The 15420-nt window shown below is 45.5% G+C and overlaps 1 protein-coding gene across 3 annotated transcripts in view; it reads right to left on the reverse strand.

The window, feature by feature from the left end:
* LOC135904609 (FERM, ARHGEF and pleckstrin domain-containing protein 2-like) overlaps window positions 1–15420 on the reverse strand; it is a 220828-nt gene that overhangs the window by 60794 nt on the left and 144614 nt on the right. For 2 of the 3 annotated variants that reach the window (XM_065435478.2, XM_065435463.2), the window contains 5 exons: window positions 14686–14736; window positions 14570–14628; window positions 13269–13340; window positions 6191–6259; window positions 2065–2243 (listed from right to left, as the gene is read on the reverse strand). In XM_065435478.2, the coding sequence (XP_065291550.2) occupies window positions 2065–2243; window positions 6191–6259; window positions 13269–13340; window positions 14570–14628; window positions 14686–14736 (430 nt within the window). Of the gene's footprint in view, window positions 1–784; window positions 810–2064; window positions 2244–6190; window positions 6260–13268; window positions 13341–14569; window positions 14629–14685; window positions 14737–15420 lie in introns of those variants that run through there. The other variant, XM_065435487.2, reaches the window with a different exon arrangement.

Below are 15420 nucleotides of genomic sequence, written 5' to 3' on the forward strand. Positions count from 1 at the left end.
TAAGTCAAGTGCCTGTTGTGTGTTTTTATTCAAGATAAGGTAGAAATGGACGCACCTCAAAAACAAACTAGCCTGTATAGATGTGCCCCATGCTGCCATCAGCGCACTTTTCTGCAAATCGCACATGGATGCATATGGGTGCGTGTCTGTTTTAACAGCTGATCATAATACGTGGGCGACGAGCCAGGTAGACTGTTGTGTCAGGTTTCGGAACCAACTTTCTGTTGGATCCAGTCGTCCTCACTTCTCGATTGCCTTAAAAAGTTTGTGCATTTCTCGCATGCACCGCTCAGCACTCCGACACCTTGCGGCTAGTACGTCCCTTCGCTCTCAGCCCTTCTCCTACAGCTCCTGCGTCAGTGATTGCCAACACTACACATGCGCTGTTGGTTTCGAAAGTGGCTTACAGCTTGCAGAACATACACGAGTTCATCTCCACTTTCATGTAACCGTGCGAGCATGAATTAAACATGTTCAGCGTGAACCTGAGAATTTCACAGTGAAAATTCTTGTGTGTGCCACTGCTACATAAGGAGGGGGCCGGGGGGAGGGTTTGTTAAACTTATACTGCTATGTAGAGATACATCCAAGGAAAAATTGGGGTCAGATTCATTTTGGCCACCCATGAAATCCTAAACTGCCGTTTGCAAAAAGCTCTAGGCTACAAGAAGACGGACCAGGTGGCACAGCATCTCTAGTCTCATTCAATTTTTCACTCAGTGAAAAATAGAGTGTCATCCACGCTTTCTTGTACGACGTGCATCATACAGGGAGGCCTTTCTCGTTCTTGAAGCAGTGGCTATCTGCTCCTGCCAATAATAAATGGACAGTTTGCATTAGTCATCCATTTGCACAGCAAGCAAGACAGAGCACCCTGCTCATCTTTCCTCCATGACATTTAATGCCCTTCAGATTCAATCTGTTGTTTGACAGCATCTGTCAAAACATAAATATTTACGACAATGCGAGAAGTGATGGCGTTCCTCAACAGAGATGCGAGATCAACGGTGTGTGTGTGTGTGTGTGTGTGTGTGTGTGTGTGTGTGTGTGTGTGTGTGTGTGTGTGTGTGTGTGTGTGTGTGTGTGTGTGTATACACGTCTCTATCGTGTGACCGGCTTCCCACACTTCACATACATGCACTTTTCACCACTTTGCACTCCTAATGCTAATGCATAAAAGAAATGTGCAGAAATCATTGGTGATGATTGTCAATGTAAGTGAATAACTGAAAGCCTTTAGAAAGCTAAACACTTAATTAAATGAATGATGTGCTTGACAGTGTGTATTTGTTGCAATGAGGAATTTAGGTAACATTACTTAAGTAGTTGTTATTTCATTGTGTAATTTCATGGAGAATAGAGCTGTTAACCAGTACATTTGTAGTGGTAGAATAGATGGACCGCACTTGCAACCATAAGAGCTGTAATGGTTTGTGTAAGTTTGTGTTGGGCAACAAATGCGCTTGCAACTCAGCCATGTGACAGCGCACACACTTTGCAATGATACCCTTGTATCGGTGGTGAAAGGCCAACCACCGGCCACAAACCTTTCTTTTGTGAAAATGGCAAAGAAAGCTAAATTAAAAAATTTAATTGTGAGGTCTTAGATGCCAAAACCATCATATGATTATGAGGCTCTCTACAGTGGAGGGCTCTGGATTAATTTTGACTACCTGCGGTTCTTTAACGTGCACCTAATGCACAGTACATGGGTGTTCTTGCATTTTGCTCCACTGCAGCCAGGATCTGATCTCGTGATCTCTGGCTTAGCAGCGCAACACCAAAGCCACTATGCCACCCCGGTGAGTGCAAAAGAAAGCTATTCACTTTAAAATATCACTGTATCAATTATAGCAAGAAAATAAGAATTAGAGCAGGCAATGCTATCTCTTTCAGCCATACTTTTTTTTGGGGGGGTGGAGGGGGGGGGACAATACAGGAGTGGGGTCATATAGACAATTAACAAGCAGCCCATCACAAAGAATGCTTGTTTAATAGCTGCTGCAGCCCTCACTGAATGGCTGTGATTTCTACGATGACATGAAAGGCAGCCAGGCCACTCACCCAGCGGCAACCATGAGGGCACGATTGGCAGCATAGATGGTAAAGCGAAAGGCAGCTTCAGCTTTCGGCTCTGTTTCCTCAACCATGAGTCCCTGCAGTGGCAGCTGTCCATGCACTTTAAACTGAAGCCGCGGCCCAGAGGAAGACACACGGCTTGCATATATCAGCATGTCGGAGAACTGTGGCCGCATACACACACAAACAGAGATTTCACATAATTATAACCATTGCCATAGTCAATGTGAAATCATAAACAAGGCAGCGCAATGGCCTTGCCAATATTGTATCTCCTGCATTAAGTAAAGCATGAACCTATTAACAACTCATCAATGTGCATCAGGCAGTAAGTAAACGAAAAAGAAATAAAAAGGGAAAATGCCTATGCCTGCAGTGTTAGTCTCAGCAGTGCTAGAGAATAGTGAATGTGTCTACAAAATGCTACCTCCAGCTCTTGGTAGAGTTTCAAGCAAGAATGGCAGCTCACAGTGAATGATTGCCATATTCACCCGATTCCAATGAGTACCTTTTTCTCATGAAAGTGAGTTCAGAAACTGCCTGCAAGTCACAATCGGATACAAAATTAAAACTGCATTCATGGCACTGGCAGCAGCCTACTGCCACAGCAAGTGTCACAATGGTAATGCAGTTTAGATTAGAGTGCCAAAAAAACACACACACACACACAACTGGTTCAGTTTGGGTTCGGTCCACTGAGATTTCGTTCCACCAGTTAGGAGAAATAAAAATGTGTAACGATTCGGAAACTGGTTTAGTGCAGTCGATTATATCTTGCGCCATCGCGATATGCAGCATAGTACTACCCACTTGTCTGCATGGCACATACACAAGTTTCATCAAGAGGAGGCAGAAATTTATGAATTACACAGATACAGGGAAATTTTCATATACGTATTAAAGACAGAGGTAATTAGCGAGAATGCTTTGTGGGGATGCTTGACTCTCAAGCGTCCCCTGATGTTTCCCACGCATGGCTTTCGTGTCTCCTGTAATCCAGCATCTTCACGAAGCTTAGCACTGACCGGTGTGGTAGCAGCATATTACAAAAGATGGCTCAAGTGTTGCACCACCAATGCTACCTAACAGCAGGGTTACTCTGGCGTGAAAGGGAGCAGGCTCTTCCTCTTTGGCTTGGGGTCGGCGTGCAGCACATGTTTTGTGCACTCGCCTATCGTTGGCAGGACCCTCCTGCAAAAGGCTTAGGAGCAGGACACCGGAATGGACAAACATGATCGTTCTAATGCAACACCGTTCAGGTGACTGTACATAGGAACGATTAGGTGTTGGTGTTCAGCATGGGAGCGAACACATTCGCTTACTATCTGGTTGCGGTGAGTCGGACAACCTCGATATGTCGCATGCCCATTGGCATGTTCTATGGGTTGCAATTCGGCTAGCTGGCATTAATGTATGAAAGGTGTAATGATTGATTGATTTATTGATTAAATAACTTATTTTTCAGTCATGCAGAACGCATATTAGTACATTGTGGGCTGCTCCCACGTTGGGACCAACAGGCCTAGTTTGCCAGCTGCATCATGGGCCTGCTGGGTAGCCCAAAATTGCTCAGCTAGGAGTGGGTCACGGAGGGCCGCTTTCCACCTAGCTGAGTTGAGGTCAGGGCTTGTTATAAAGATACATCCCCAGAGCACGTGTGAAAGTGTTGGTCTATCCCCACAAGCAGGGCATGTGTGATCAGGGTGAATCTCCGCATATATCGCACGGAACGTGAACAGATTGGGATAGGTCTCTGTCTTAAAAGCCTGAATGTCAGTGCCTGAGGCCTGGTGAGCTTGAGGTGAGGAGGAGGGTATTCTCGCCGCGAGAGATAAAAGTGTTTAGTAAGTTCGTTACCAGTAGCAGGCACATTCCTACCATCCATAACTCTCTCCTCAGCTGTTACACCGCCAACGCAGTCAGTAAGGTACACGGGGGCACCCACCATATGCCCAACGTGGGCTGGGAACCAAGTAAGCAAGTGATGCCTGATTCTATCCAAACCTGCCTTACGAAGCAGCCGCAAAGCCTGTTCCGAGATTGGTCCACACCCAAATGCCCTCATGGCCGACTGTGAGTCACTGTAAATGAAGTCGCTGCCGTCATCAAGCATAGTAGCTATAGTAGAGCAGGTAGCCATTGCCAAGGCAATGGCTACCTGCTCAGCTGTCGCCGGATCGCCGATTCGTACAGATGCACAATTCACGAGTCGCTGTTTCAAATCCACCACAACCACAGAAAAGGTGCACTCCTTCCAATATGTGACCATGTCAACAAAGCAGGCTCTATGCCCGAGTGCCTGGATATGTTTGAGTATGGTGGAAGCTCTTGCTTTCCTTCTAGCCTTGTGGAATTCAGGATGTACATTTCTTGGTATTGGCGATATAGAGATCAAGTCTCGTATGTCTCGTGGTAACTGGCATTTTCTCGGTGCCTCTGCTGATGGCAGGTAGCCGAACTCTTGTAATATCATCCTACCAGCAGCAGTCGTGGAGAGTTTGGCAAGTTGCACTCTTTCCTGAGCCTCTGCGATTTCCTCCACAGTGTTGTACACACCTAGCTGGAGGAGACAATCGGTGCTGGTGAAGATCGGTATACCCAGGACTCGCTTAGTGATTTTCCTGAGCAATGTGTTGAGTTTTTTCCTCTCTGCTCTTTGCCATCCGTGCATAGCTGCCACATAGGCAAAGTGGCAAAGCACAAAGGCGTTAATCAATCGTAAGGGACTGTCTTCTTTAAGGCCATGATGGTGGTTAGTCACCTTTGGGATGAGACATACTATGTTGTCTGTCTTGGTCGTGAGCTTGATTATCATTTGCGCATTCAATCCAGAAGATTCGAGTACCATGCCAAGTATTATTATTGTGTCGACCCTAGGAATCTTGTCTATGTTGCATGTGCGAAGACAAATGGTGCAGTCAGACAGTGGTTTCCAATGAAGTCAAAAGAATAGGTCGGCAAGATAAACACAATTCACTCAGACTCGCTCATAAATTACATTTTTGCTTAATGCTCACTCAGAGTCAAATCACCAAAATTCTACTGAAGTGGGCTCACTTTGATTCACTCGATAAAATTTTACTCAGCCGGGCTCTCTCAGATTTAGATTCACCAAAATTACACTCAGCTGGGCTCACTCGGACTCAGCTTCACCTAAATTCTACTCAGCCAGGCTAGTCAAACTCAGACTTACAGGTCGGTTTGAGTCTGAGCAAGTAGACTCACGAGTGAGCTTGCCAACCTATGGTCAAAAGCATGCACAATGTGCCCCACAAATAATTTTTACAACTCGAATAGTGTTATGATCTGTCTGGCTAAACACATAATGCGTGTTGAACCATGGCACATCCCAAAAGTAGATTTAGCAGGCCATCTACAGCCACAATTGCCACTCACTGTACAATAAGTATTGTGAGTGAATTTGTTGATATCCCTCCTCGAGAACATGGTATTTTCTGCTCTCTGCGTTAATCTAATTTGTCTAGTTTTAGTAACAACTTGACCTAATGGCGGAATTGGGAGCGTCACCAAAAATGTTAATTTCACAGAGTCCCTCAAACAATTTTTTTACCACAGAACACAGCTGAAGTGCAAGCGTTTCTGCCAAGGTGGCCCTAGTTACCAGCACATAAGCGTGGCCTATCCCCGTTCATGCACAAAATGCAACTTGTGAGTTGCAGCAATCTACTAGAAGGGTGTGCTGGCTGAAGAAGTATAGTTATTCTAAGAATCGTGCGAACTATTGAGCACCTGCTGTCACCTCATATGCTCGAACCGTTTTGTGTTGAATCGGTAACCGTTATTATTTTTTCGCTTCAGGTTCTCTAAGAGTTCAGGCACATACCAAAAATATCTGTTCAGGTTTAGTTCTGACAAAAATTCCAGTTCAGATACAATTTTCGGTTCAGGTTCAGTTCGGCACCCTGGTTCAGATAACTCCACAATCACATACACACACAAAAAGAAAAGAGGAAAATAAAGCAATCCCACTGAGCTTCTGGATCACGTGAAGAAGCTTGCACTACATAACCAATTCATAGCTGTGGACAGTGACAAAGGTAAACAATTCATGGCCACAGTGAGATAGGGAATGGCTGGGCAGCACACGCACCAGAAAAAACATCCTCTGCTGGTAGCCCTTCCTGGAAAGCTTCTGTAGGCATCCTTCTCGCACAAACTCCTAGAAAACATGATGGCAATATCCATGTCTCAATAGAAAGCATCAAAGGGTATAATCACCATAGCTCTGCATTATTTTTAAGCATGCATTACTTTTTAAAAGTTTGTCTCGAGCACATACCTTTTGGAACATACATAACATTTAATTAGTAGTGTTTTAGATTGAGGCGGAGCAGGAAAAAGATGCTGCCACATTGAAATGCAAGAACCAAAGAACCAACTACTTTATTTTTCCAACTCCCAAGCACTCGCTTCACTCGCACCTTCGTGGACTTCATAGTCGTCAGCTCATTGGTGCTGTGAAAGAGCCCCCTGCCATATAGACAGTGTCTTGATTAGAAGACCAGTGTACAAGCTTCCTTTTTGGTCAATATGGCTTCGCACAGAATGCAGGGTGGATGGTGAAAACAGGAATGATAGTACTGCCTGCAGAAGTCTGGACAAAAACGGGCTTGAGCCTGTCTATTGACACTTTCTCTTCCCTGGCACCCACATGAATTGTGAAGCGTTTGTCTTGTCGCATGATGACCAAGTGTGGGCCGGTGTATGGTGCTTGCAGAGACTTGCGAACTGTCTCTTTGCGAAGAAAAATGTGAGTGGCAGTTTGTAAGTCCTTAGGAACAGCTTTTGTGCATTGATTTTTGACACAGCACCACAGGACGTATTGCCCTGAAAACGCCGTGTAAGCGTTTTAGATAAGATGGAGTACCCATCTTGGTCTCCTGGTTAGGTCTTTGGCAGATGAACTCAGCAGGCAGTCATATTGAAGTTCTATAAACAGGCTGTGCTGCAGCACACTGCATGTTTTCTTTAAAGACACTTCACATACCCAGGAGTACTAGAGCTAAGACGTCAATACAGTGCTCAATGTCATAATGGGCAATTAGCGCCGTTTTCAATTGCCTGTCAAAACACTCCACCAGAACATTTGAATGTGGATGGTAGGCTGCTGTGTGCTGATGGTGGATTCCTCATAGGCATGAAAGATGATGGAAGAATGTGATTCAAATTGTCTGCACCTCTTACAGTAACTACTTCCTCGGGAATTCCAAATCATGACACACAGGCGTCAACAAAAGCTTTAACGTTGGTTTCAGATGTGAAATTGCCAAATGGTGCTGCTTCTGGCCATCCGGTGAACCTGTCAACGATTGTGAGCAGGTAGCGGTATCCGAGAGAGGAAGTGATCCGACAATAAATGTGCAATTTGAGGAAATGGTTGTTTGGCAGTAAGAATTCTTGAAGTGGGCTTCTTGTGTTACATACTTTGCTTCTTTGGCAAGGCAAACATGCCCTCGCCCAATTTCACAGTTTAATGTTCATGCCAGGCCACATGTAGCATTTCTGCAATGTTTTGATACCGGGGTGGGAAAAAGAATGAAAATGTTAGAAAATCTGTCATCAGAATGAGAGGTACAAAAGGTCTTGGTGAGCCGGCTGACATGTCGCACATCACGGTTATGGTAGTGCCGGGTTGGGGGAGATCTTCAAGCTGAAAACTCATTGAAGCCATATGTAAGCTCTACAATTCTTTGCTGCCAATCTGTGCTGATGCAAGCTATTCTTGCGTCACCAGTGCAGCCTTCACTCCTTCGACACAACTCAATGCTTCTGCTGGAATATTCATTACGCCCTTGACATGCTCAACTTTATGGCAAACTTGGGAAGGTACGCCAACTGTCTGGTCTTCCTTAGCGAGTAGTTCATTCCTCCAGAGCTCAGTGCACGGATTAGTGGCATATGGTCAGTGAACAACGTGAAACGATGTCCCTCTAGAAAATAGCGAAAGTGTTTTATGGCGAGGTAACATGCAAAAATCTCTCGACCAAAAACACTGTAGCGCATCTCAGGGCCAGACAGCTTCTTTGAGAAAAATGTGAGTGGTTCCCAATCTCCCTCACTGAATTGCTGAAGAACTGCTCCAACAGCCACACCAGAAGCGTCCACCATGAGACTGGCGAGAGCATCATGTTTTGGATGTGTTAAGAGAGTTAAGTTGGCTAGTTTGGCCTTTACGGCATCGAAAGCTTTTGCTGCCGTGTCTGTCCAGACTGGAGTTGAAGCCGCTGATTTCATGTGAGCCAGTATGTCTTCCATTGGTTTAAGTGTTGTGGCACAAAAAGGAATGAAAAGCCTGCAGAAATTTACTAAATCGAGAAAACGTCGGAGTTGTCGGATTGAGTTTGGACTAGGGTAATTTGTAATGGCTTGGATCGTGGCAGGGAGAGGTTCAATGCCGTCGCTGTTTACAATATAACCAAGAAACTCCAGGGATGGCACACAAATTGGCACTTGTGCGACTAGACCATGTTCTTAAAGTCGGTGAAGAGCAAGTAAAGCTGTTCACAATAAGCTTCATGTGATGAGCTAGCAACCAGAATGTCGTCGATGTAAGCCAATACAACAATAGTAGCCCACGGATGACGTCAATATATCGTTGGAATTTCTGAGCAGCGTTCTTGAGGCCAAATGGCATTTGGAGAAATTCAAACAATCCAAAATGGCTGTAATGGTGATTTTGGCAATACAGTGGAATCTCGATGATACGATCACGGCTAATATGAATTTCTAGATGATACGAATTTTTCTTTGGTCCCGGCTGAGCCCCATTACTTTGCAACGTGCTAAAGAACGGTTGTTACGAATCAATTTTCGACCCGCGTCGGTTGATACGAAAATTGCCGAAGACACTTTGGAAATTCTAAAGTGTGCTTGGCGAAAGCCAGACGCTGCTGCCGTCTGCGCTCCGCTTTTCTGGCTTTGCTGTTCGGTGAAATAGCCAGTCGCTGCTGCCGTCTGCGCTCCAATTCACTCGCTTTGGTGTTCGGCGATATCGCCTGTCGCTGCTCCCGCTATCGTTCTGCTTCCCTGCCTTCGATACCTGGCGATCTAATCAGTTGCTGTTGGCGTTTCCGCTCTGCCTCCCTTGCTTTCGCATTTGGTGACATGTTCAGTAGTCGCATGCGCATTCGCTCCTTGTTCTTCTGGCGTTTGGTGTTGGGGGAATCTGGAGCCGCTGCCGCTTCCCCGAACCGCTTGGCACGCTATCACTGGGCTGCTCCGGAGCCATGCGTTACACCCACTCGACTGCAACAAGACGTCTGGCGTAGGAACGGCAGTGCAGCTGCCACCGCCGACGCGCGCGCTCGTTCTGCCGCTACTGTGTGACGTCACGGTTGCTGTGCGCAGCTGCGCCCTCCACCGGCGCGCCGCTTGCTAAGGAAGGGAGGAGGTTGCGCCACTGCGTGGAGGAGAGGCCACAGCTGGCACAATTCCAGCGCACGGACGGACGCGACCGCGAGCATGAGCCGCAGTCGGCTCATGCTCGCTCATGACGGCCACGAAAGAGAACAGTGCGCCGTCACGCGATTTCTTCCTTTCTCTTTTGGTGCGGAGGCGCGGACACGGCTCCGTACAGCGCGGAGGCAGCGACTGGGCGTGAAGAGTTTGAAGCGGTGTCGTTTTTGTTGCTTTTGTGCTTTTGCTCCTTTTCTGCGTGCCATTGACGGAGTAGCTGCTGTGCTTTGGGCCGCGTTCTTTGTGTTAGACGTGAGCGACGGTGAAGGACCACCACCGGCGGCTGAAACGCTGCACTCGCTCGAAGTTCTGAGGCGTGCTACAGCCGCGGATGAAATCAGCGATGACACGTGCACGCATTCTTATGGATTTGAACAAAGTCTGCTAAGTGACCTGACAAAGAAAAGGAAGCAGAAGGACATTAGAGACTTTTTCTTCAAGAAATAAATGCTTTTTACGTATGTGTGCCTCAGTGAATTCACCTCTGACTGTTAAATTTAGCTAGTTTTAATTGTTCCGATGACACGAATTTCGGCTAATACGAATATTTTTCGTGACCCCGTGAGATTCGTATCATCGAGATTCCACTGTATCTTCCTTGGCCAGATCAATTTTGGAAAAGGTTTTCAGTCCGTGGAGACTGGCAGTAAAGTCCTGAATGTTTGGCAGTGGTTTTCTATCAGGGACTGTGGCTGCGTTCACGACACGATAATCTCCACATGGATGCCAATCACAGGTTTTCTTTGGTGCCATATGAAGAGATGACGACTACCATACGCTACATGATGGACGAGCAATACTACCAATCACCAGTACATCTTCGATATTATTTTTGGCTATGGCTAACTTTTCTGGTGCCAGGCGACGGGGTGATGCGTGGCATGGCGGGCCTCAGGTGATGATGTGATGTTCAATGTTATGGCATACAGGTTTAGTCCAGTCAGCTCAAGCAGAAAGGGATGTAAATTCATCAAGTGATGCAGTGTAGAGCTCTGGAACAATGTGCCACACCGTGAACATGAGTGGTGCTATGGTGGAAGCCTTGCCAGCCACTTTTGACCCAGTTGTGGAATCTAGCATCGCTTTCTTTGCCATGTTGACTAGATGGCTGGAGTTCGCAAGAAAGTTGGCACCTAGTATTGCGTGACTGACAGAAGACACCAGTAAAATCCACCTGAATGCCCTTCTAAGTCCAATATTTAGTGTGACAGACCTGCAGCTGTAGACGTCAATTTTGCTGCCGTTCATGGGTGGTGGTTGCATAATTGGCCAACAGTTTCTGTGTCTGCCACCGGCGGGCAGCACACTCACCTCTGCTGATGGAGTCTCGAACGAACAACAGGTGACTGGCAGACAGGCGGGAGTCATTCATCGGCGGTAGTGGCTCCCGATGTTGTTTCCCGGCCAACAACATGGCTGTGTGCAATGCTGCACAGACTGTCCAAAGCGTCAGTGATACTAGCAAGGCAGCAATGACTCTAAAAATTCTCTAGCTGAAGAAGGACGGCGGCAGGTTCTTGGTCAATAATGTGTAGATCGCCCAAAGTGTTGTCTCTCTCCAAAGTGCCTCACCGAGGTGTCATCGTCCCTTGTGGTGAGGTTGCTTGCCAAAAGATCTGCATGTCGCTGAATGTCGGCATGAATCTCGGCGATGTCATCTTGCTTTGGCGAGGTAGGTTTTGGAGTGCAAAATCGGTTAGTGCGCAATACTGCTGCAAGGGTGGAAGAAGTGTGTGCCTCGGAACTTGCAGTTGCTACGCATAGCTGGAAAGGCGCTATTTTGTTGGCAAGGGCAGCTAGCGTGGACAGGCTCAGCTCCAATGCTGATGCCAAAGCCATCTGAACCGTCGGTGGTGGGTGCTGGATAAACAGTTCTTTTAGTAAACTGTTGTCGGAACATGAGACCCAAGTGCCAAGAAGTGCTTGCACCTGTCTGAGGACTTGCGATGGACAGGAATCAGCAAGCTCGGTTGACGATAGCAGCACTTGCAGTCGCTTCCGTTTGGAAACTGTTGTGTGCTCAAGAATAGCCTTCTTCAGCATGTTGCACAATGTCTGGCTTTGTGGCACAGTAAGGATATCGCACACCTTGACGGCAAGGTCATTGGGCAGGGCGCCGAATGCCTTGCTTGCTTGCTGTGAAGCGACGTTAGAGACTTGAAAACAGGCCTTTACTTTAATAAACCAAATGTTCGGATGGTCAGGCCAGAATGGAGGTAGTCGTACTACTCAGTGATTCACAAACAGGGTTAGGGACTCAGTTCAGTCGGTCCTTGGTAGCGAGTGGTGGAAACTTCTGCAACATTGTGCTCCATGGTCCAGTGTCATAACTGTGGTGGAGCAGGAAGAAGATGCTGCCACACTGAAATGCAAGAACCAACTACCTTATTTTTCCAATGCCCAAGTGCTTGCGCCTTCCTGGACTTTATCGTCGTCGGTGCGTTGGCACATCGGAGCTGCGAAAAGACCTCCACCACCACTCACTATGGGGAAAACCTTACAAGCAGCCAACGTAAATATAATATCATAATAATTTTATTTCTGCCTCAAAAAATACAGACAGGGGGAGCTGCAGAAAAAGCTGTCGTAAACAGTTTGACTCGGCCGCAGCCCCGAAATACAAAGCAGCAGCAACAGGCAATCGCACCGCTGACATGATGGCTTCATGATAAAGAAAAAAAAAAACAACAACATAGCAAGAACATAAGAAGACTAAACAAAATCTTATCTGCACTTACATGTGCAGAAACCAAGTTGCTTCGTCACAAGCAGCTGACACCAGAAGACACCAGTTGCACTATATCATTTGCACAGTTGCACATTATATCACTAGCTTTATAATGCACTTTATAATGCCTCGTCAAAGTGTCTGCAACTTTGTAGTTTCGAGAAATTATTTGATTGTCACCGGTTCATATCAAATGTCCAATGACGGCTCTACAAGATGTTTCATACATAGCAGGCAATGCTGTGGAAGCTATGCAAGTAGAGCCATGGTAGAAGTCTCACTCCACACATTTCGCAGTACAGTTGCTCTTTATCTGAAACATTTTCTACAAAATACTAGCTACTTCATGTATCATAACTACAACCTGTTGAATGAAATTCGCGGTTACCAGTTTGCATGAAATCACATATTGCTCGTGCATACTTATGCTTCCAGCAGGCAACATACGTTTTGGTCACGAGCAGGCTGCCTTCACATGTTAAGGAGTGTAACATTCAGCCAATTTATCAGTATGCTAACTAGAGACTTAATATCTTTCTTAGTGTCCCTTTAACTTGCACCCGATGCACAGCACATGGGAGATTTTCCATTTTTCTTCCATTGAAATGCAGCCGTGGTGGTCGGAATTTAATCTGACGACCTCATGCTTAGCAGCGCAACACCATAGCTGATAAGCCACAATGGCAGGATATCACCTTCCTGTCTTTCTCAAGCAACAGCGTTGCAGCAAAGAAATTTTCCAGCTGCAGGATTACATTTGACTGATCTATCCTTGTATAGGGAGAGGTCTAGGAAGTTTCTGATAAGTGGACTGACATTGCACTTCCAGAAATCTCTGTGTCAATGATCAGGACACAAAAACATTCGTCGTTGAAACATTCAGGTTCACTAGTAATTCAAGCAGCTATGAAGTCATTTGTCAAAGACTGATGACTTCATAGTTGACTTCATGCTGACAAGTACAGAGCACAAACAAAAAACACACCCTTCCAGGCTGAATGACGTTGTCCAGACCAACGAGGTCCCGCTCCAGCTCAGTCATCTTGATGTGGTTCTCCTGTTGGAAAAAACATATGGTGCAACAGGCACTGACATACAAAAGCAGAGTCCCTTGTTGCAGCCTAAGGAGGCTGGTTTGTTTGTCAGTTGACTCGTAAAGAGCACATGATAAGTTTTCATCAATGACTGCACTAGTGCAATGTAGCCACTAAGAAAAAACAGCCATTCTTAGCAATGCTGCAGTGACAATAAAAAGTCATCCCACATGAAGTTTATGATTAACCTTCGCCCAAGGAAAACCTTGAAGACAGCGTATTAAATGAATTTATTTACTCCTTGAATTATAATATCGTGTACCTTGCACTTACGTATGTTTCCACTTTTTTTTTTTTGTAGCCTTGCGCAATTACTTTCCCTTTTTTGCCATGTATATCTTACATTTTCTCATAATACTGTCCTTGTTCGTGCCCCTCACTCAATGCCCTAGGATCCTGTGAAGTATTCTGAATGAATGAATGAATGAATAGACCTGTGTAAACTTCAAAATATAGTTAGGAAAAGTGCCTTCCATTTTTTCTAGACTAATGAATTTGCATGGACACAAAGCAAATTTGCTTTCCCATGCAACTTACAATGTAAGAGTATGCCTCGCAATATCTTTGAAACCATGTCCCAAATACAAGGCCAGCATTTCTTCCCCTAAAGCCCTAGGCTTGACTATCAAACATTTGAAGTGTGCAAGAAAGTGCATTTTATGCCTTGTGTAATCAATTACAATAGAAAAATGGATGTCTTCCCGCACCCAGGTTGCTTAGTAGCGCAATGTGGTGCCATGACAGCTACAGAGCAGACTCTGCAAGGGGCAGACATCGCTATCAAATGTCATTAATGGACAGTTAAGAAGAGTGAAGCAGAGATGATCGATACATTCAGCAAGCAGATTATGTGAACTCATGTTACAAGTATTTATGCACACCGTTTGTTCTACATAATTTTGCAGTGTAGTAGCAACATATGATATCAACTCTCCATAGATGGAAGAACGGGTATGCAATGTTCTTTTTTTGCATGAGTTGCTTCGGAAGAGGCAGGGAGTCTGTTGAATACATAAGACAAGCATACTTAAGAGAAGCAGGGGTTGTGCGAGGATAGGTCCCCCGACTTATCTTGGTTGTCACAGTGTAAGGGTTAAGAAAGACACTGTGACCATTTTTTTCGACTTTCGGTGCATCCATTACAGCAAGCACAGCTAAAACAAAGAGATGGGAAAAGGTGAAGAACACTGACCAATCTATGCAGGGCCTCTTTGTGGCATGTAGTGAACCTCCTGAGCTGCTGCAGCATTTCTGTTTGGGCCAAACAGACTTATGTCAATGTGCTCAGAAAAAAAGTACATGGCTTACCTTGGCTAGCAGCAATGTCAGCATGGCTAGGTGGATAACAGCTGTGCAGCCCTAAAGAAAAGCAGACTTACAGTAAGACATCTTCTAATACTTAGCTCTCCATAGCTGGCTAACTAGTACACAAATATTTCAGAGTAACTGTGGCATGAATGTTCAAATAAAACCAACATTAAACACAAAGAAGTGATGATGACCTTTGTTTACAGGCAGAGTTGAAGCTCCCAGCTCTAAGTCCAGTGTTCATACCATATTATTTGTGGCCCTATCTGTTTCTAGTATTTTGTACACCACCTACAGTAAAACCTCTTTAATGAAGTTAAAGGGGGAGCCGCAATTACTTCCTTACATACATCGCTTCGTTATATCTAGTATTGACCTTCACTAAAATTTATGTGCAATGGAGCACACAACTTTAAACATGTATAGAAGAAGAAGGCCTTGCGGTTATGAAACCGCTACATGGGGCATGTAAGTGACGAAATTTTAATAAAACAAGCCAGAGAACCTTTGACATGCACAACACAGGACTTTACAGCACCTGACGCGAATGCCTTCACATTAGCTGCCTTCTGTTCCAATGTGATGGTCTTTCATTTCTGCTTTCCAGTTGGCTCATCTATGCATCGTGAAAGCGGAGAAATGGTGATGCAGTCGAAGAAAACAGCAAAACGCTCAAAGTTCGTCGTGGGTGAGCAGCACAATGCACAGGACACAAGATGCTAGCTACACACTTGA

The sequence above is a fragment of the Dermacentor albipictus genome, chromosome 1, assembly GCF_038994185.2.
Source record: "Dermacentor albipictus isolate Rhodes 1998 colony chromosome 1, USDA_Dalb.pri_finalv2, whole genome shotgun sequence".
NCBI classification, from domain to species: Eukaryota; Metazoa; Arthropoda; class Arachnida; order Ixodida; family Ixodidae; genus Dermacentor; species Dermacentor albipictus.